The sequence below is a fragment of the Emydura macquarii genome, unplaced genomic scaffold, assembly GCF_026122565.2.
Source record: "Emydura macquarii macquarii isolate MOO-44397 ecotype Brisbane River unplaced genomic scaffold, CSIRO-AGI_Emac_v2 contig_705, whole genome shotgun sequence".
NCBI classification, from domain to species: Eukaryota; Metazoa; Chordata; order Testudines; family Chelidae; genus Emydura; species Emydura macquarii.
The window spans coordinates 17,327,734-17,349,723 of NW_027130842.1; the positions used below are offsets into that span (position 1 = coordinate 17,327,734).

The following is a 21,990-nucleotide window of genomic DNA, read 5'->3' on the forward strand; positions in this document are numbered from 1 at the left end:
CTATGTATCCCAGAGGATAATTTGTCCCTCTGGGATATTTCATTCTGAATGAATGATATGGGAGAGTAGATAAATGGAACAAAGTCTTAAATTGGAACCCTTTTGATAACTAAGAGTGCTAATACATTTTACATGTTCATAAACCTCTTGCTTTGTTTTGTAATTGTAGAAAGGAACAATAAGAGATGGAGCTGAGCTGAAAAGTTTGGGTCTGCATGCCTGGGCCAGATCTCAGCTATGCAAATCAGCAGAGCTTCATTGACTTCACTGTAGCTACTGTTATTTATACTAGCTGAGGATGAGCTCCTGAGACCTTGTCAAAGTCGTGGCGGTACATTGCAGGACATTTTGAGAGCTAGAGAGCACTGCATTCCAGAAATCCTGCCTTGATATAGTGGATCCTAGGGGACTGTTAAAAGCTGGCAGAACTTGCACGAAGGGTCAGTTCAGTCATCGGGAGCCACCTTTGATTCATGCCATCCCCCTAGCATACCCACAAGCTACGTGGAGGTCTGCTCTGGAGCAGCTGAGGATAGAGCCATTGTTTACCTTTGTTTTGGGAGCAAAATACTTTCCACATAAACCAAAACTTTTTCAACTGAGTCTTCAACTCCTCCCTGTCAAAACCTGACAGGATGTTACCATTCTTTCAGTGATAATGCATCTCATTCTGTTTAGATTAGAAAGGCTTGTGATGGCTACAATTAAATAGATTACAAGCTCTCAGCAGACTCCCTGTGACGCGTGAAATCTAATAAAATAAACTAAGAATATTTTTTGTGAACACTTCAAGGCAGCAGGGGGAAAAAAGGAAAATATCCTTCTCCCAGTGAATTGTGTTATTGTAACTGAATAAACATTTCCAAAGGTGAGCATCAGAACTAAAACTGTTTCTTTAAACATTAAAATGACTGTGGACGTTCTGCCTCTGGCTCCATGTCCCCTCACATTCAGGTGTGACATCACAGGTAAGCCCTACCTTAGTTTCCCCTCACCTGGATATAGACAAGTCCGAAACAGACCACCTGTGCATTAAAGAGTACCTATAAAAAAAAAAAAAGTAGCATAAGCAAGACTTGGTTCAGGTGCCCCCAAGAAATCTGCAGTTTCAGGGTGAGTTCAACTGGTTTCTTTCCCCCTAGCCCCGGGGCATGCTAGACCACACCCCTCCTCTGGATCCAGGGCTTCTAAGCAGCCTCTGCTCCCTTCCCTTGGAGAGCAGCCTCCGATTCATTCTTTCAGGATAGCTGTTCTCTTCACCTTGAGAACAGTCTCTGGTTCCTTCTCTCAGCTTACTCCAGTATCCTTCACCTAAGGAACCATCTCTCTCTCTGGAGCCCTCCCTGTTCCTTCTCCTGGGCTACACTTGTCCCTTCCCTGGGAAGGCTTTCTCTCCCCTCAGAGGCACCTTTCTCCTGGGTGTATTCTCCATGACTCTCTGAGCTCAGGCAGCCCTGTGATAAGGTTGCAAGTACTCTTCTACTGATTGACCATTAAACAGCCACTTGGGGCAATGGCTATTCCCAGGTGAGTTTTCAGAGGTTGTCCTGGGCAGGCTAGGTCCCAATTCCCCTTAAAGGTCCAATTGCCCCATGACAATGACCTTTAATGTAATAAAATGACCATTTAGACATTTATTGAATTAAGTACAGTTCTTGTCACTGTAAAGCATCACTGTAAAAGTTACTAGTTACTAAACTGATACCTGTAAATGTCCATAGTTCAGAGAAGTTGGGTATTAGAGGTTGATTTTCATATTAGCACCCAGTTCTCCATATTAAATAACCATCCTGGGAGAGAAGCATGCTACATTGGTTTCAGTGATACTAAATATCAGTACTTTGTTTCCATGGTCTTTAGCACCTCTCCCTAATGGACCTCACTATTATATAGAGACATGTAACTGTTTGCGCTAGTACTAAGGGGTCCAGTTTCCAAAGCATGGGCTCTGCCATGAGCTAAAAGAACCAAGACTCTGTTACTTAAACCACATTCACTAGAAAAACAAGAACCTTAATTTTGCGTTCTGCGTTCCTTTGGCAAAATTTTAGTGCTGCTTTCAGGACAAGAATCTGGTTGCGAGTATGCAGGAGGAGGAGGAGGATAAAGGGAAGCCATCCATGCAGGAGACAACTAGAACAGGGCTGGCTGCACTTCCAGGGCCAGCTCCTCAGTTGGTGTAAGTTGGTGCATTCCCACTGAAGTCAATGGGGCTAGGCTGATTTATACCAGTTGAGGATCTGGCTCTCCAAATGCAAGGGGGAGGAAGGGGCAGCTTTAGCAGGGGTTCAAGGGTTTAGTTGCAGCCACAGAAATCATGAAACTGAGGGTACAAAAATATGCTGCAAGGAGAAGGGGGAGGAACCACGTCCATGAGAAACTACGCAGCCCCATAGCCTGGAACTGGCATCATAGTGATGCTGCTCCTGGCCACATCGCTGCATGATGATGTCAGAGTTGCACACTGCTACGGAAGCCCAAAAGGCAAAATCTGCCAGAGGGAACAGGAGTGGGTAAATACCCCTGTGTGTCCCGGGCTCCAAACAGCAAGGATATGGGGGCAGGGCGCTAGGCTCATGGCAGGGTCTTTCCATGCTCTGAGCAGCCAGGTCCAGATGCTGATCCACAGTCTCCCAGGTGGGGGTCTCTCTCGCCGCTGTGAGTGCACACAATGAATCAGAAGGCCATATATGCCACTGGGGTGGAAGGGTCTATCTAGGGCAGGCAAGAGGAACTCCAAACCCAAAGTGGGCAGGTTAGGACATAGGAAGGGCTCTGCCTCTACCCCTTGGGCCTTCCCTACCAGGCACCCACACACTTTGCAGGACTTTGGCTCCCAAAGACAGGTGCTAAGCCTTAGTTTTAGAGCAACAATGTTGGGTTAATTAAGCGCTTCCCTCCTGCACCTTTGTAACACAGACTGAAATGCACCAGACACGGTTATTCCCATCTACTGAAATGGTAACACAAGTCTCACTGAATATTTGTCATGCTTATGGTTTCCATGGTGCTATATTTATATGATGTATAATAGCGCTCCAAGAAGTTTCCAGACAGTTTATGGATTTGAAAGCGTCAGTGAAATGGTAGGAAAACATACAAAATGTACAAGTTGGAAGTTCAGGAAATGAATGTCTAATTTTTTATTTTAAAAAATAAAATATAGCCATTTTTGCAAGTGCCCCTGTTTCGACAGGCTGTAAGGAATATAAAAAGAAAATTAATGTTGTACTTTTCTCTACAGGAAATTGTCTTTAGTTGTAGTAATCTGCCTGTCTGTACAGACTGTTGAATAAATGCTGCTTATTGCTCTCTTCCAGCTCCTTATGTGACTTATCTCAATAAAGATCCTGCTGCCCCATGCTCCTTGACAGAGGCATTGGAGCACTTCCAAGTGGAAAGCCTGGATGAAATCATACCCTATAATATAAAAGAGGGAGAGCTGCGTCCCCAGTCAGTCCCCCACAATATCACAGTGGTGGCAGTGGAAGGCTGCCACTCCTTTGTCATTGTGGACTGGGACAAACCTAGACAAGGAGACGTGGTAACAGGTACAGTAACAGAACTTTCCAATGTTGGCTGTCACACTTGGGATTTTGTTGTCCTGTTTGGGTTCGGGGAATCTATGCAGAAGCCAAATGAGAAGGGTTTTTTACCTTAAACTGAGCTAATTATTAGGGATAACTTTTCATAAATGTTACTTCTCCGTTACCATACAGCTCCTTCAAAAGGAAGTATTGATTGCTTTCTAGTCAGTGAGAAAGAGCTTCTATGTCATCTGTCAACACTGTATCAGTGCCACTGATAAGCATATATTAGTCCTGGTCTTTTAAAGAGCTTCACCTTGCCTCTGTTTTTGTGCCTATGGTTTTGAAGTGCAAATACTTATAGGCTTATTTCGTAGCACTTAGCCATCTAACACTCTGATTGACAGAAGCATGCAGGAAATAAGATGGCTTAAGATCTAGAAAATTTCCCTTGCAGTTATTTGCATCAGCAATATGGGAAGCCACATTTCAAAATCAGTCTCTTTATTTTCTAGCACAGCTTTCTTCTAAATCTCTGAAATCAATGTTCACTCTCTCAAGAAAATTAAATGGGTGATGGGGGAATGGAGAATGGAAAATTAGGGAAAATACAGAGCAGTTTCTGTTGTGGTTTGCAGATACAGAATGCCACCATAGCAGTATTAATGATACTGGCCAGAATTAAACTGTTTCTGTATATCAAGAAATATTGTGGAGCTTAGTAGCTTAGTGAAAAGAGAAATTTAAGCTTTTTATATAAATAAAAACAGTAAAAATGAAATGGAGCTGGTTAACTCCTGTGGAACACATAACCCAAACTATGTTGAATTTATTGAAGTTAAATTTTGTTCAAATGCCAATCTGGCATGCTGTGGTTGGCAGTTAAACAAATATATTAAACTAGATCTTTTCCACTGTCTTGAGAGCATATTATAGCAAAAAAAAAATATGTAAAATAAAATACAAATCTCAAACCTTGCTAAAAATATTAGTTAGATATGTAAACAAAAGTATTTGGAGATGATGCAAAACCAAACTTGACAGCAGGTCAGATGATTTGGAGTCAGAAACTGTGTCGTTGTGTTGGTGTTTTTTACATGGTTGCTGCTGTTGCTAAATCTTGACCAACTCTCTTGTTGGCAGCCTCTCCACAGAGGGGCCAAGAAGTGAATGGTCTTAGAAATGACACTACACTACACTAGTCTTACATCACTGATACACAGCAGAGGTGGGAGGCAGGGAAGCTTGCACTGCCACTGCCTGCACTATGCCTGTTCACTGGATAAATAAAGGATTTCATTCTTCAGTGTTACCTGAACACTGTTCACTTAAAAAAATCACCCAGAATATAATTAATGATGTTCATTTCAGAGCAATATGTCACATAAGTTATGTTTGACCATGTCTGATGCATCTTTTTGCCTTTCCCGTGTTTCATGCTGCACTTGCATCTTGGCACCTTTTTCTGATATGAACTATGATCTTCCTTTTCACTCTTCTCACAGCCATGCTTCATATTGTTCATCATTTTTGTAATATAGCTTGTCATAATTTCTTGGTCTAGCACTCTAAGGTTGTTAAAGGCACACTTCAGAGGACCTTTAAAAATCAGGCTTATGCTCCCTGCCCCCTCTTTCTGATGAATAAAGAGGACTTGATAGGTTTCTCTGGCTTACCCAGGAATTTTTGCTGCATATTTTTTAACCAAACTCTTTCGTTTGGGATAGAATGAAAAATGTATTTTTCTTTATGCCTAAGGAAATTTACTCAAAGTGGGGGGGGAGAGAAGAAATTCCAGATGTTCAAAATCTTTGTGCATGTATCCAAAGTACTAGTTGTATTTCTAAATTTGTTATCAAATTAACAAGACCACATAGCCTCTCACTTTTCCTTTTATTTCTGCTTCAGCTGGGAACTGACCGATCTAGTTTAGTAGAGGATTGATTCTCCCCCTCTCCTCCCACTGGATCAAAATTTAGAGAACCCACAGGTGTGCTGGCTTGCAGCCAGAGAGAAAATAATGTAACACAGATGCAGCACAGAATGTAAAGAGGGCTCAAGGTTGATTAATGTAGCCTGAGTCAGCGGAAAGAGAGAGTGGATCTGTCACTTTTAAAGTGAAAAGGTCACTGTCAGAAATGGATGTGCTAAGCGCTTCTTAGACCATCTGCAAGTGTTGCTAGCCTGGAACTTGAGTGAGAGATTGACTGGTACCTATGAACAGCAGATCGACTTTAATGGAAGTTGCTTCCCAGTAGGTACAGCACGATATGTACATATAGCATACTCTCATTTATCTGACCCCTTTCTTGTCCCCCATGTATTTCATGGGATTCAGATAATGTGGAGTTAGCATGATAGAGCAGAGACCACCCAGCCAGGACCGCAAGGAGATGGAGGAGGATGGTATCACTAGCTGAATATTAGTCAGTTTGTGTCACAATTAAAGTGTTATTTAAACATAATGGTCCAGTTCATCCCTGGTATAACTCCACTGACTTCAATGTAGTTACACCAAGGATGAACGTGGCCTAGTGCAGGCTCAGTCTGAAAAGAAACCACCAATTGCCTTGGAAAAGTCAATAATTTAAAATAACACTTTTAAAGAATGCAGATACCCTTTATTTCCTCAGCCCTTTAATGTAAGTTTTGTATTAAGCAACACCGTGGAAAGCCCTGATGTCTTTGACAGGTTTTAAAGCGTCAACAAGCAAAGTAGCTAAGCCTGGGGGTATCACTGATTGAAATGTAGAGCTCTCATTGGCTGATCTGCTCTTATCGCTATCATTTGCAGGTTACTTGGTTTACAGTGCATCTTATGATGACTTTATAAGGAACAAGTGGTCAACCAGGACCGCAGGGGCTACTCATTTACCTATTGAGAACCTGAAGCCAAATACAAGGTAACAATTTGGTCTATTCTTTTTTAATACTGTTGTTAATCTAAAACAATTTTCACTAGTTGTTAGTCATTTTGGTGGTTAGTAGAATTGTGCAAATCTGTCAGCAAATCTAGACCAAACAGAATTATAAAATCAAATTTTACAATTCATGCGTCTGCTTATAAGTACATGTATATAACATGTCCATCATGTTGTCCTGGGTGGATGAGCAATACATATTAACTATATTAATATGTTGATCTATATCAGCATAAAAAGACTTGCCCCAAAAATGAATCTGCAAACTATATACATAATCCAAGCAACCTGTTCAGGAAAAAAGAATAATGAAAGACAGGAGCATTGCTTGCATCATGCTACACATTGGCTCTGTCGACAAATGGGAGAAATTAATTACAAAGTCAAGGGCACGTACGCAAGTTTCAGAACATGCATGTAACATATGGCAGGGTGTGTGTGAATGTATATTGCCTTATTCACTCCTGGCTGTAGTTCAAGGCTTGCAGTAATCTATAAAGTTCTATGAGAAGGATTTTCAAAAACGCCTAAGGGTGCTAGGTGCCCAACTTCCATTGAAATTCATTGGGAGCTGAACATCCAACTCTTTTAGGCATTTTTGAAAATCTCACCCTACATGATTGGGACTTCATTACCTGAGAGACCACCTCTTTGTCTGGGGTGCTTGAGCTAGTAGGCACTAGTTTTAACCATCTGGGGGCTTGTGGCAAGTTGTTCAACTCTAGAATTCACTTTCCCTGTCTGTTCACAGTACAAGGCCCATATGTTTTCTCTAAGGCATGGCTTTCAGTGAGATGATATGAGGCAGCCGTAGCTGCACCAGAGTGAAGGCTGTGTTACAGAGTTCAGTTTAACAAACTTTAAACCTGTATTTTGTAAAGATCTCATTGAAATGGCAAAATCCAAAACATAGACTATAAACATGGTGTTATGCCAGGCATTGCTGCCTGTTGGTTCTGGATACCAGATAAGGAATAAAAACACGCCCACACTGGTTAGGTACACTTATCTTTAATCACGTCTTATGCTCCAAACAACAGAGGGAGACCCTAGGGCTCTGCGAAGCGGCTGCAGGGGAATGTCCAAGACTCCCGGTGAGTTCATGGCGGAGTCCCTGGCATTGCTCTCATTTCAAGCTCTTATACAGCATAACATATTTACTCTAGGGCATAGCGGGGATTGGCTTATTTACAGCAGGTGGCTTGGCTAACAGTCTCACTTTCCCTGGCACAGAACCAGACCCACTATCTCAAACGCATCACAACATCTTCTGCAGCCTACACTACACATGGACTATTTGAACATTTCATGGTGGTTTGAAGAAAAATGAATTGATACAGAGAAAATAATAAGTGTTCAGAATAACCTACTTTGGTGACTTTTCAGTGACTTGTCTCACTTTACTTTGTACCCCTTTTGTAAGAAATCTGAAGCACCCTGGGAGTTGTCCTTTGGCCACATTGTTGCTCCTTGTGTGCTGATTTCTAGAATATCCGTTAGGCCTGGTCTACACTTAAAAATTTGGTTGGCCTAGGTACATCACTCAGTGCTGTGAAAAATGTCATGCCCTGAGTGCCATGGTCAGATCAACCACAGCCTGGTGTAGATGCAGTTAGGTTGACAGAAGAATTATTCCGTTGACCTTCCTACCTACCACCTCTCACGGGTGGATCTACTACTTCCAATGGAAACTCCCCTCCCCATCCCCCCGCAACATTCTGTTGATTTAGAAAGTGCCTACAGTGCTACAGCAGCATAGCTGCAGCACTGTACTGTGCCACTGTAGTGCTTGTAGTGTAGACATAGCCTTGTAAATCAGTAGTGTTGGTCTCTAATGCATTTTATAACATTGTAGCCATAATGGAAAATGTGTTCCAAGGCAATTCCACTGAATTTGGTGACAAATCTGTAATGGCACAAATATCATCATTCTTTTTGGGGCTGGGCAGGCAACAGATGGGGAGAGAAGGAGACAGAATGACTCTCTCATCAAATGCCCTTGTAGCCCAAGGAAAAGTTTTCTGAGCTGTGAAAGAGGAGGCCAGACATTTAATTCTCACCTCTTCTAACTGCTGTTTTAATTCACTCCCCTTATTAATGACTAAGACCATAAATCCCAACCAAGGAGACCATTAATGAAGAGCTGTTGAACATTCTCTATCCCCACCAATTAACTTATTTAAAATATCAGACTTAGTTAAGAGTTTATGCAAGGTCACTGGAGAGCTCTAACCCAACAGCTCCAGATTTTATTGACTGAATCACACTGCCTTTCAGAGTGACAGAAGCAGTTTTGATTGTCTTATTTTTAACCACTCTTAACCACACTCCTCTCCCAGTACTAGGAATAGACTGCAGGATGTCTGACCACCAATATTCTACTGCTGATTAGGAAATAGTGTGTAACCCACTTGGGAAAGTGTGTGTCAAGTCCTACTCCAGGGACTGCTCTACAAAAGGGCTAACATTTATTCCTCTAGCTCAAGTAGGAATCTAAATTAGTAATCTAAAGGTCATAGGGTTCACACCCTGCTTGTAATTAGGGATGTAAATATCATTTAAAAAAGAACCTGTTTAAATTATTAAAATCATATTGTTTAATCATTAACAAGTTCATAATCTACTCCACGTATATATTATCTTTGTCAAGTTTTGTCAAGTTACATTATCAAGTTATATTTTTTATAATTTTGTCAAGTTATATTATCTTTGTCAACAACAAAAACAGACAGCTGCCCCCACCCACCTTACCCCCTCTTGGGAATTCCCCACCATACCCTGCCCCCACCCCTCAGCTTCTGGGTAGCGCCCCCAGCCTGGCTCCACAGGGGACCCCCGTTTTGGACCTGTGGTCCCTGGTGTTCCGCATTGGGGCACTCCACAGCACCTGCACCAGGGCCTTGGCTTCCATGGGCAGCGGCAGCAGCAGCAGCAGCGCGGCCGCCTCTGCCATGGTCTGATGCCGTCACCATGGAGAGCGAGAGCTTGTGCCGCCACGCTCCGCCCGATGGGTCCAGGTGTAGGGCAGTGGCTGTTAGAGCAGGAACCTGTGTGCTCCCGGCCTGACTCTTCCCCCCCAATCTGTTTTAAACTGCTAATTGCAATATATTAATGGTACCACTAATACTTATCGGCTAACCGTTTAATATTTTACATCCCTACTTGTAATCTATTTTGGGGGCATGGTATTGTTATATGTGATTCATGCAGTAAGAAGTCCTCTTTAAAACAGATTTTATACTATGATCATCTATAAATTGAACCACCAAAATATATACATTTCAGTTCCTTGTCACCCACTAGTCAATGTGCATTGTGTATGCCCTGCTGTGCCTCATCCATAGGGAATGTAAATGTGTGACAGCTCTCTAGTTGAGCGCCTGGCACTTTAGCGCAAGCAGGAAAGAGTGATGCTTTTAGTTCTTGAGGACAATAGTTCAATCCCTGGTGTTGGTTAAGATGTTTATACATGTAGGTGCCTTAGTTTGTGATGATTGTAAGTTAAGAGGAACACTTCATATTGGTGCAGCTGCTCCTGGATGGATCCAGTTGCCAGAAGTCCTGGAAAAGTGTCCTGGCAAGTCATTGATGACGCACTCCTTCATGGAGGTTCCCTCCAGCCGCCCACTTACGTCGTCACTGTTTAGCATGGAGTGCTGCTCTTGGTGTACTTACTGTCAGTAATTTGCAAACAAAGCTGAACTGTTACAGACAATATGAATGTCACAGCCTCCCACACTCTTCAGAAGGGTCAGCGAAGTCAGGAGCAGCTTCAGCAGTGTAGTTTTTCAGTCTGATTCCCAGGACAGTGCAGCTCCCTGGGGAGCTATCCACTGACGTACCCCAAACCTGTATTACAAAACTAGGAAATTAGCAAACAAAAACTTCATTTAGCAGCAGTGAAGATTGCAGAAGCACACACCATCCACTCAAAACTTTGAAAGAATATAAGTAAGACATTAATGGGAAAGACTTGTGCATTCCTTTCCACCTTTCTATTGTCTGCAACGCTGTCGATGACCCACACCGTAAGGATTTTACTTCCATCTCCCAACAGACGCCAAAAAGCAATATGTACCCCAGCTTCATAAACCTGAGCTCTAATGCAAAACGTTAGCAGTGATTTCAGCAGTTATAAGACAGCATAACTTCTCAAATGCACGGCATGTGTGACAGCCAGATGTGCTGATCTGTTGATATAATAGATACAGAGATGACCCGTGCCTGCTGATAGTGGGGCGTGGGGGAGGGCAGAGTGAGGGCAGATGCCTTCAGCAATGTTTGTCAACATGCTCAGTACAAGCCGAGCAGCAAATCTGGGGGGACACGACACGTGACTCCGCATGTCTCCCCCCCATGTGTTGCTTCTGCATAGATATAAAAGTCTATGAGGTGACTGTTAAGGTTTTAGAGGGAGGTGAGGCACATGTTATGTCGGTGGCTTTCACAGCTGTCTGCTAGACAGAAGTGGGATGTTGGGGCTAAGGAATCCTGGGCTCTATTCCAAGGCTCTGGTGGACGTGTGCTCTAGGTTAGTGTTTCTCAACCTTTTTGATACCAGGGACTGGCTTCCTATACGGTGTCAGGAAGATCTCAGGGACCAGTGCCGGTCCATGGGCCGGGTATTGAGAAACACTGCTTAGTGGTTACAGACCTTTCTGCCCCTGCCAGCCCAGACCCCTAGTTCCTCAAACCTGTTCTTTTCCCAGTCCCCACCACTATTTGCCCTCAGCTCCCAGTCTCCATTCTCCCCATCTTCAGCTCCATGTTCCAGCCCCTCCCAGTTCTTTGTCCCAGTCCCCCTCTTCCATCCGACTTGGCTCCACATCCCAGACGTAGTCCTCCAACTTCCTCTGGCTCCTCATTTCAGTATGCCTTACCCTGGCCCTTTGTCCCAGTCTCCCCACTCTCCAAGCCTAACTCCTCACCCTTCCACATTCCAGTCAAGCTGCTTCCTCCTCCTTCTCCTCCTTCTGCACACTTCATGGACACCAACAGGGTGATCCCTGAAAGCACAGGAGTGACTGTTTTCCTGCTGTCAGTTCCAATGCCCAGCAACACAGTGGCTCCTGGCTGCCAAAGGCAGCCATTGCAAGCAGAGTTCTGCTGAGCTCCCAGAGCGCTGAGCTGGAGCATGCTCTGTGCAGACGGAATCTTCAGTGAAGTTAGCTGCCAAATTCGAACACGTCTTTATTGAGCAAGTGTGAATGGAGATGTTCAGAAGCTCGTCACGTGGCCAAATTCGGACAGTTTTTCACAAGAATAGTAAAAGTCACACCCTAGACACCAGGGCAAATGCCCTGCCAAATTTCAAGTGCCTGTTCCAGTGCATGGAGGCTGTAGAGGTTCTCAATTAAACAGAGTTATGAATTTTTAACCTGAGGAAAACTGTGCATATTACCATGACCCTCTTCTGAGACATGGCCTCCATTATGCACTTTGCAGAGGAACTTTGTTTTAACAGAAGCATCTTAGCGCCTGTGGATGTGGCAAGGGGGATCTTTTCCATTAAAAAAAAAAAAGGCTGCAGCAGCCAATATCATTTACATACTCCAAATTCACAGACTAAATTGTGTCTGTGGTAGCCTGTGGGCAGGAGAGGATATTCCATGTTGTTACAATCAGGTGGCATAGGGTTATTCCTAGGTCACCCACTCATGTCAAGTGTCCTTAAACCTACAGCCAAATATGGCTAATCTGAAATTTTATAGGCCTCAGCCTGTAGGCCTTGCATTCCAGCCATGCATCACTTGTATATCTCATACACACTCATCGCTCCTAAATACTTGTCAGGCTTATACTTCTATAATTCTACAACTTAAATCTGTTTAGCATACATTGATTATATATCAAATAGCATATGAGTTGACCATAACACTAAAAAAAAAAAAAGATAAATGGACGATAAAATGAACTAATTGGCTACTTTGGATAGAAGTTCCTGTGGGTACGCCAAGTAGTATTGTAGGTTATTATTTTAAATTGACCCTGTTCTGAGATGAGATTTTCAAAGGATGAAATATTTTTTCTTTCTAACACTAAAAATGAATTTCGTGTGGTACTACATTTGCTGGTATCCCTATGTTTTTGATGTCATTAAATGACAACTCCTTGCAGTTTTGGGCACCCAGAGTGTAACCAAAGCATAATCAAGTAAATGAACAGTATATAACTTTATTGGTGATGGGGCATGATTGGGTTAAATTGGATTAGGTTTCTTGGGAAATTCCTCAGCAGTCAAGCAAAGTCAAGAAATGTCTGGACATATGCCTGGACACCACCAAAGGACTGGGAGTTTATTTTTTATTTGTAGTTTCTGAGCTTTATTTGTAGACTTGACAATTAGGACTCCCTTACTGAAGTGTATTAATACGGTAATAAAAGGAAGCTTTAATTCATGTTTTGCCCCACCCGGATTCCCAGCCACACACAAAAATCTTAAATGCTGCTTTCAGCTTGAGCTAACTGGCCCCTCAGGGGATGTGGGTTGAGCCTGAGTACTTTTGATGCTGGAGCTAGTAATGCAGTGGGTATGCAGCAGCTGAATTACAATGACTCATCAACTGCTAATCCAATCACTCTATGTAACTCCAGAAAGTAGAGAAACTCTTGAAGTCTCCAATGTGGATGCAGTATGCTGGTGTGAGGATAACTGAGAAAATGTCAACCATTGTTAAACTTAGACTTTCCCTTCTTGCTTATAAGGACAGAAACATGCTTCATACCATAAGCATGACTAATAGAAGGGAGAACTGGCATCTGATATGCTTTAAATTATCATGGAGGGCTGATGTGAGGCTGAAGAATGGCTTTTTAATCAAGTCATGATTTCTTTCCTTCTCAGCTCCATTCATCGTCCTGTCTGTTTTTAAAAATGTTTATATCCACTCATGCTTGGGGAATGCTTCAAAAACCATGTAATCAGAGATCACATGGGTGATGTACGATAATACAGAGTATTGGTATGCTTGCACTTCCTCCGCCCTCATGAGTTTGCTATTTCTTTGAAGCTTTTGGAGTAGGGATTAGATGAGATTCTCTTTCCTTAGAAATCTAGTCCAGAAGATCCCTTGAAAGCTGTTGTCAGCAGTCATAGGTTATAATCCAAGGATGGAACTTGACTGCAGCAGGAATCTGGCCCCCCTTTTCCATTTCTGTCTGTAAATAGAACCATTTCCCTTGTTAATCAAGAGTAAAACAAGTGCGTTAATTTTGTGTAAGTTCACCACACCCTCCTGTCCTCCACTCAACACACCCCAAAGGAAATCAACATGGTCCAGCTGCATGACCTCTTTTATTATAATGTCACTACATTTTGACCATCTGCACTTTGCTGTGCCATGATATGCATCTGCTCTTCAAAGGCTTTTATATACATTAGGGCATAAATGGAATTCCTCTCAGCAGCCAATCAGGCCAGAAGAGTTAGCTAAACAGTTATGAAATGAAACAGTTCTGAGTTGGAGGGGCAGTGGGTCTGGCTTTGGGTCTGGTAAAGGAGAAACTCCTTCACTTTTTTTAAAGCATTAAGTCTCTTGTCTGCTCCTTGTAAAGGTAGGCCTTAATGTAAACCTACCTAACTGTAGCAAACTGTTCACTATGGTCAGATTGAAAGAATACGAGATCCACTTCTTCAGCAGGGGGCTGGCAGCGGAGGGAGAGATGTAAAACAAGTCAGTTGTCTTTGGTATGTATCCCCAAAAATCTTGTTAACCCTCCCTAAAATCCTTTGGATGATGCAGTGTGTGATAAACACAGAAACTGATTACTTTCAAGGAGAGGGTTAACAATCCATCCCCAAAGGCCAGCTGTCTTTGTTAACGTGTTCAGCCCACACTGGATACTTTCACCATTGTTGTGACCCTCCTAGCCCCTGTAAGGGTGTGACCATGGTGCCTTGCAAGGGGACACATTGAGAATGGTCAGTCAGGGCCAATTGTAAAGAATAGGGCAGACAACCCCCAAAAGTGGTGATTTATTCTATAATTAGATTTACCAAGCCAGTAACAAACCAGTTTCAAGAAGTCAAAATACAGTTAGTTTCCATTAAGTAATCCAGCCTTTGGCTCCCACCCGGACAGGCAAGTCTAAATAGTGAGGATTACTTAAAATCTTATTCACCATACATAAAATTCTCCCAATCCCAGCAGATCAGACACTTTACCCACCAGGTCAATGAATATTTCAGATCTTACCCAATTCTTATGAACTAACCTAAGATTTATTAATAAAGAAAAGAGAGAGCGTTATTGTGGTTAAAAGATAATTATACATACAAATATGAATAAAGTTCTTAGGTCAGTTTGATAGTAGAGATGGCGAGGCTGGCAATTTGTAAAAGTCCTTTTAGAATTTGTTCCATAGGTCTTAGTCCAATATGCAGCCCTGGTAAAGAGTTTGTTCAAATTCTTTCATGAGAATCTTCAGGGTGGATCAAAGTCAATCTGGAGACCTCAGCTTGCTATTTAAGACTTTCCCTTAAAAAGTCTAAGCAGATCTGAGATAAAACAGGATCAGGCCTGACCTTCTTTATAACTGAAGCAAGTTGTGTGCTGACAGGTAATTCCCCCATGTGGGTTTTGATGAAAGTGAGCCAACAGTTTAATCTCTTTTCAGTTGGTCCTTCCTCAGACAATTTATGAAGCCATTCAAGCAGTTCACAGGTAGTTTTACAATGTGGAGTCACACATTTTAAAGAGAAATGAAGACAATAATATTGTTACACCACAAGTCCCTTCTAAATGTTAATATTCCTTTTTGATCTCTGAATTGATAAAATACAGTAATGAAACATTACAGGCAGGAATAGAAGTTTAACATCTACAAACTAATTAGATCCAATTCATAAAATCATAGAAGATTAGGATTGGAAGGGACCTAAGGAGGCCATCTAGTTAACCCTTTGCTCAAAAAGGACCAACTCCAACTAAATCATCCCAGCCAGGGTTTTGCCCAGCTGGGCCTTAAAAACCTCTAAGGATGGAGATTCTACCACCTGCCTAGGTAACCCATTCCAGTGCTTCACCACCCTCCTAGTGAGAAAGAGATTTTCTTAATATCCAACCTACACCTCCCCCACTGCAATTTGAGACCGTTGCTCCTTGTTCTGTCATCTGCCACCATTGAGAACAGCCTAGCTCCATCCTCCCTGGAACCCCCTTTCAGGTAGTTAAAGGCTGCTATCAAATCCCCCCATCACTCTTCTCTTCTGCAGACTAAACAAGCCTAGTTCCCTCAGCCTCTCCTCATAAGTCATGTGCCACAGCCCCCTAATCATTTTCATTGCCCTCCACTGGATTCTCTCCAATTTGGCCTCATCCTGTCTGTAGTGGGGGGCCCAAAACTGGACACAATACTCCAAACGTGGCCTCACCAGTGCCGAATAGAGGGGAATAATCACTTCCCTCGATCTGCTGGCAATGCTCCTCCTTATGAAGCCCAATATGCTGTTAGCCTTCTTGGCAACAAGTGCATATTTTGACTCATATCCAACTTCTTGTTGACTGTTGATTTTAAAGAACAAGTTTAGAGGTGAAGTGTCTCTCAGGGAAGAGGATGGGAGAGAAGGGCACCGAAGGTGAGTATGGGTTTGTCAAGGACTAGAAGAGGATCTGGTCAGCTGGGGAACTGGAAAGCTGAGTAGGATGGGGCGGACCGGGAGCCTAGGATTTAACAAGGTTGTGGGGGAAGAGAGGATCAATAGAGACTGACAATTTCCGCTGAAGATAATTGATTCATAGGTTCCTATGGATTTTCTACCATGCTGATTTCTCTTGGTACCGCTACCACCACTTTGGAATGTAGGGGTAAAATTCTGTTTTCATAATGAGTTAGCCTTTCTTCCTTTGCATTTGGCCTCGGCCAGCAGTGTGAGCATGTGACGCAGAGCTCTTGTAAGATTTCATAAGATAAGGGGCATTTGGCCTGGTGCTTGGATGGGAGATTACTCAGGGAAATAATCCAGGGGTTTGGTGTCATTCTTCCCTCTGAGCAAGCACTGACCCAGTTGGTCATAGATGGCTTTAGTAGGCATTGTGCTTCTGGAGATGCTTGCTTTTGGATAACATGCAAAAATCAAGATCCAAACACTTGTGGTTATTAAAAATGCTGGGTATTTTTGTTGTTGTTGTTGTTGTTGTTGCAAGAGTGGAATCAAGCAAGCAGCAAGGAAAGAAAAAGCTTGACATGAGCATTTCTGATAATCCTGAATTTTTGCATAGTAACTGACTTTAATTGCCTCTTGCTTTCTGCAATATTGTTTCCATAGGGCAGACATTCAGTTTCATTTCAGCAACAGAAACTTAGTATCTGCAAACATCAGGTCTTATAGTCCTGGCAGGAGCATCCCTGTGATTAGTGTCCTGCATAAGTGCCTGTCTGTATTGCCAACATCTGAGTGGAGGATGTGAGTTCTCCACTTCCACTGAATAGATCATGGGACCCAGCCAAAATCTGATGGATCCACATGCCTCAGCAATGACTCTGACCCATAAAGTGCCCCCAGATTTGTGGCAGTGCGGGGTCACTGGCTTGCACTGGAGCTGCACTGTTCCCAAGGGTGGGGACTCCCTGGGGGAAAAAAGCAGCCCGAAAGTGGAGTTGGTCAAACAACAGAAAGTGTGTTTCATGAAAATTTTTGAAACATTTTAGTGTTTTCAAAAATTTTCATGAAAATTTCTTATTAATTTTAAAAAAATGTCTCTTTTTAACTCCTTCTCCCCTTGCCAATGGCAGGATGGATAAAAAGAAAAAAGGGAGAGAAAGTGGGGAGAAAACAAAGAACCATGAAACTGAAAAACAAAAAGGACTGTTGTTTCTTTGGGATTTTTTTTTTCTTTTCCCCTCAACCAAAACATTGTAAAATTTGTTAATGAAATGAAAAAATGCTTAAGCATGTGCTCAATTTTAAGCATCTGAGTAATCCGGTCTCTCTCCAGCAAAGACTTGAGTTTTACTGGGACTTCTCACTTAAAGTGAAGCACCTGCTAAAGTACTTTGCTGAATCAGGGCCTTCATAATGAACTAATAACTCAACATATGTAACTTTTCTCATATTGTTCAAACACTGTTAGTCTAGAAATGGTACCATTTCTAAAGAAACTTAAAAGTTCAGATTTTGATCTCAGATATGCTAGTTTAAATGTAGAGTTAATGCCATTGACCTCATTGGAGTTAGTCTGGATTTATATTGTTGTAATTGAGATCGGAACGTACTTTGTGACGTACTTATTCCATTCCTGTTGGCAAGCACTCCCTTAAAACACACTGTTTGATTTAAACTGGGTATAATTATCCACATTAGTTGAATAAAAATAAATAATCCAGGCTATGTCAGTACACTGTTATGAAAATGTATGTAACAAAGCGCCAGATGCTCAACTGGTATAAATTGATATAGCTCCATTAAACTCACAGGTGCCCAATGGAGCTACACTAGTTTACACTCGCTGCAGTTGTGGCCCTATCTTTGTAGTCTTTATAGCTGAATTGTTACTATGAAATTAATACTTTTTTAATGCTTGCTGTATTCCTTTTTTATTTTAGGTATTATTTTAAAGTCCAAGCAAAGAATCCCCATGGTTATGGGCCTATTAGCTCTTCGGTATCATTTGTCACAGAATCTGGTATGTGTTGTTTATTTCTTTATTTAAAGTTGGGATCTTAATACCAGGTATGATAGGACTAGGGTCAAAGACATGATGATGGTGATGTTGAACTTTCTACTTAAAGGTTTTCAGGTAAATCATTTGTTTTCAAGAAAATCAAGAAAAAATATTTACTCTTTAATGTTACTGAAATGATGGGTAGTTTTAATGAAATTGATGTTAAATTTAGGGGGAATGGGAAGTTAAATTTAAAATAGAAAAGATCAATAGTATTCAGGGGTGTGGCGGCAATAGGAAGTTTAATACATCTTTGATAGATTGTCTGGATACTTAATAAACTAGCTTTCTAATTGTGAACAGCTGAACGGTTGGCAGTACTAGTTTCTGGGGGTGGGGTTTAGGAAACAGTTGTTCCACCAGCCAGGCAAATTTCAGTTTCTCTTTTTTTTTGTTTGATGAAGTCTGCTCCTATTTCTTAGTGCCAATAGAATGTTGGAGGATAATACACTCTATGAAAATAGAATACTAAATGGGCTATTTTTATCCACTTTTATTTCTTCTAGTGAACTGCAGGCTAGTCATACTGTTAACAAAGGGCCAAATTCTGCAACGTTTACTTAAGCAAAATGTCCATTGGCTTCAAGGGTAACCAATTCTGGCCCTACAACAACACTGGTATACGTTGCTTCTGTGTGTGTCCATTTAACCTGATCCTACAGTCTCTGTCTCAGAACCCCTATTAAAATCAATGGAAGGTCTGTTTGTGGAAATAAAACAAACTAAAACTGCAAAATAAAGTAAATGGTCTTCTGAAATGAATTCAGATATTTAAAGGAATATTGCATGGTCAACTATAAATTAAACAGAACTTTTAGCAGTGACTTTAATGGGACAATAAAGAGTTGCACAGCTTTTCATAAGTGCTTAATTAGTGCTTTGCAGAATTGGGCACATATTTTTATTTACAATGTTGACCTCCCATTTGCAACATGGCCAAGATGGCTTTCCAACTGAAGCAAATGCCAAAAAACATTTAACATCCAGTGCTTGCTATGGCAGTTTTTGCCACTGAAAAGACCAGGAGAGACAAAAGTTACTGTCTCAGAATGCTTTTTAAAAGGATTTGAAGTTTTCAGTGGTGAAAATTCAAAAGAATGTTTCAAAGAGCTAATTGTCATCTTGGGATCACACAGTTTAGTGATAGTGTTAGTTCTTACTGAGGAGGAAGGTAACCCACTGTTCTATTTCACGAAATAATGAAAGTTCCCTGGAATTTTGCCAGACTGGATAACCATGTCCCTTGGTTTCAAGCATCTTGCACTGAAGAAAGGCCAGTTCAAGAGACAATATATGAATGCTCAGAGCGTTCACGCAGGAGGTGGAAGACCCAGGATCCAGCCTCCTGCTCCCATGATTCTTTAATTACCCAGAGTGGAACCGTTTCAACAGGAGAGACTGAGAGAGCCCCACTGAGACTATCCCATAGCCTAATGGTTAATCATCATCTGAGAGGTGGCAGATCCCTTCTCCCCCTCAGGCAGAGGAGGGCTTTGAACCAGGGGTCTCCCATATACCACTTGAGTACCCTAATCACTGGGCTAAAAGTTATGAGGGAGGTCTTCTCCTTCTCTGGCTTTTTTGTCTGAGTTCACCTACAGGACCCAGTCTAGTAAGCGTGCTCAGGTTGGGCCCTGCAGGCAAGTTAGACAGCTGAATGCTATCTTCCCCTAATTCATGCATCACTCTGCATCTTAGGTGAGAGAGAGGCATCCAGATGCTTAGAGAGAGGCAGCATTGCACATGCCCAAAGGCAGAAATGTAGATGCCTAGAAACCTTTAATGCAAAAACTTGGGCATCTTAGGGGGTTAACTGCCTACAGGGTTGGGATAGTGAGAGCATGTGCTTCGCAGTGGTGCCAAAACCAGTATTTAGGCACCTAAATCAGGGAGTTAGGCAAAATGACCTGACTAGATAGATGGCTGATGCTGACTGGTCTATGAGGTAGAATATTGAGAAGAAAAATAGAATATACCTTTAAAAGATTGCATAATTAAACTGGTTTCTGATTGGCTGAAGTAAAGAAGAAATCTGTTTTTGAAAGCTAGCAGAAAGGAGCGTTTTTTTTTAACATAATTTTAACAGAAAAACTGTTGCAGTTTAAACATCCATCAGAATAAATGGTATAATCCAAGTGGAGGTGCCAGTAAATGTGAAAAACATTGGTATAACATAAACACCATTTGCTTTGAAAATAGACAGAAAGCCATATCTTCAGCATTCTTGAAACAGCTAGAGACAATTATGTTGTGCAACTGACATTTCTTTCTTGCATGACAGCTAGTACACTTAAACATTAGGAGACACTAATCTTCGATAGAAAACACTAAAGTATTTGGGTTGTTTTTTTTTGTTTCATTCTTACAGATAATCCGCTGCTTATTGTCAGACCACCTGGTAAGTCTCACTGCTGATATTGTCTTGATATTGTCTATAAAATCTGTGAAACAAATATGGGAATTGTAAAAATTAGGTACTATGACACACTACTTATTATTCAGAGTTTGAGGCGGGAGTTTGATATAATTTACTGTGTTAATCCACAACTCCTGATTCATCTCAAAGATCTGTTTTCCAGTCTTATCAGGCATTTGAAGCCAATTACCTTTTAAAGGAAGTGTTGTAAATGAAGTATATTATGTTATGCTAAAATCAAGCATAGAACCTGTTTTATACCTGATACACCGTTTAATGGGAGACTATATCCTTCACTTTCATGAGGCTAAATTGAATTATTTAATCATTCCTTTCCATCTCTAACTACTATGTTGAGTGGAGGCTTGCTGGATAGAGGTGGGTTATTCCAGGGTCTTGGTGAAGGTGCAAGTAATGGTCTCCCAAGACAGACACCAGACACTAGTCCATGGGGGTCTGTGTGGGAACAGCCTATTGGCACTGAGACCAAGTTTGGAGGACATAGGACCCATCAGCTTCTGAGAAGGAAGTCTGAACTGGGATCTGTAATTAGACTTTTCCATACTTGAGAGGGTTAATAAAAAAGGCCACCTCTACATGAACAGCAAGTGAGTTCATTCATGGGTTTACATGTAAATAATAAAGTTAGAGTTTACGAACCAAATCTGGAGTGGAGCTATGGTGACTGGATTTTCCTATAATGTCCTTTGAAAAACACCTATCATGTTTATCAGTGATTACCCCACTTTTGGGGACAGGATCCTGGCAATAAGGTAGCAGAGTGAAGGATAACACAATATAAAATTTCCAAGTGCAAAGCGGCAAAGTGCAAAACTGGATTGTTTTCTGTGAAAGATGTAGCAAGTGGACATGTTTTTTGGAAAGAGAATATGTGGTAAGAACTTGGGATAGAATTGTGTCTTGAATGATAATTCTACAAAAGCAGTCTGGCATTTTAATATGAAGATATTTGGAAGTGTCAAATAATTTTCCAAAGACATTCTGATTATATTCTGGAAACCACATGGCCTACTTCAGTGCAGCTGTTGCAAAGATTCTCTTGAGCATTGTTGATGGTGGCCAGGAAGCTCATGAATAAAAATATTCACATTAACCACATTCTATTCATGATATTTTGTTTTTGAAATGGACATTTTGCTGCTTTATTTGTACTGAGAAATTTATGGCCTCAATCCAGCAAACTCCTATGCATTTGAGTAATTTTGCATATCTAAGTAGTTTCATTAAGGTCAATTCAGTTGAATTCATGTCCATTTCAGTTGTGTTCAATGGGTTACTCACCTATGTAAAAGTTACTCGCATACAGATGTTTGCAAGATTGGGTCCTATGTTTGTGCTTTCTAAAAGGGAGAAAGACACTATTAATAGAAAAGATGAACTGAAGTTTTTAAAAACATAGTTTTCGTTCTTAACTGTTGTCAATAACACAATAAAAAACCAAA

At 41.5% G+C, this 21,990-nt stretch overlaps 1 protein-coding gene across 1 annotated transcript in view; it reads left to right on the plus strand.

Moving 5' to 3' along the window:
• Positions 1-21,990, plus strand: part of FNDC1 (fibronectin type III domain containing 1) — a 114,429-nt gene that overhangs the window by 85,075 nt on the left and 7,364 nt on the right. The window contains exons 14-17 of the mRNA XM_067542238.1: positions 3,321-3,551; positions 6,322-6,430; positions 17,993-18,072; positions 20,480-20,509. Coding sequence (XP_067398339.1) covers positions 3,321-3,551; positions 6,322-6,430; positions 17,993-18,072; positions 20,480-20,509 — 450 coding nt within the window. The remainder of the gene's footprint in view (positions 1-3,320; positions 3,552-6,321; positions 6,431-17,992; positions 18,073-20,479; positions 20,510-21,990) is intronic.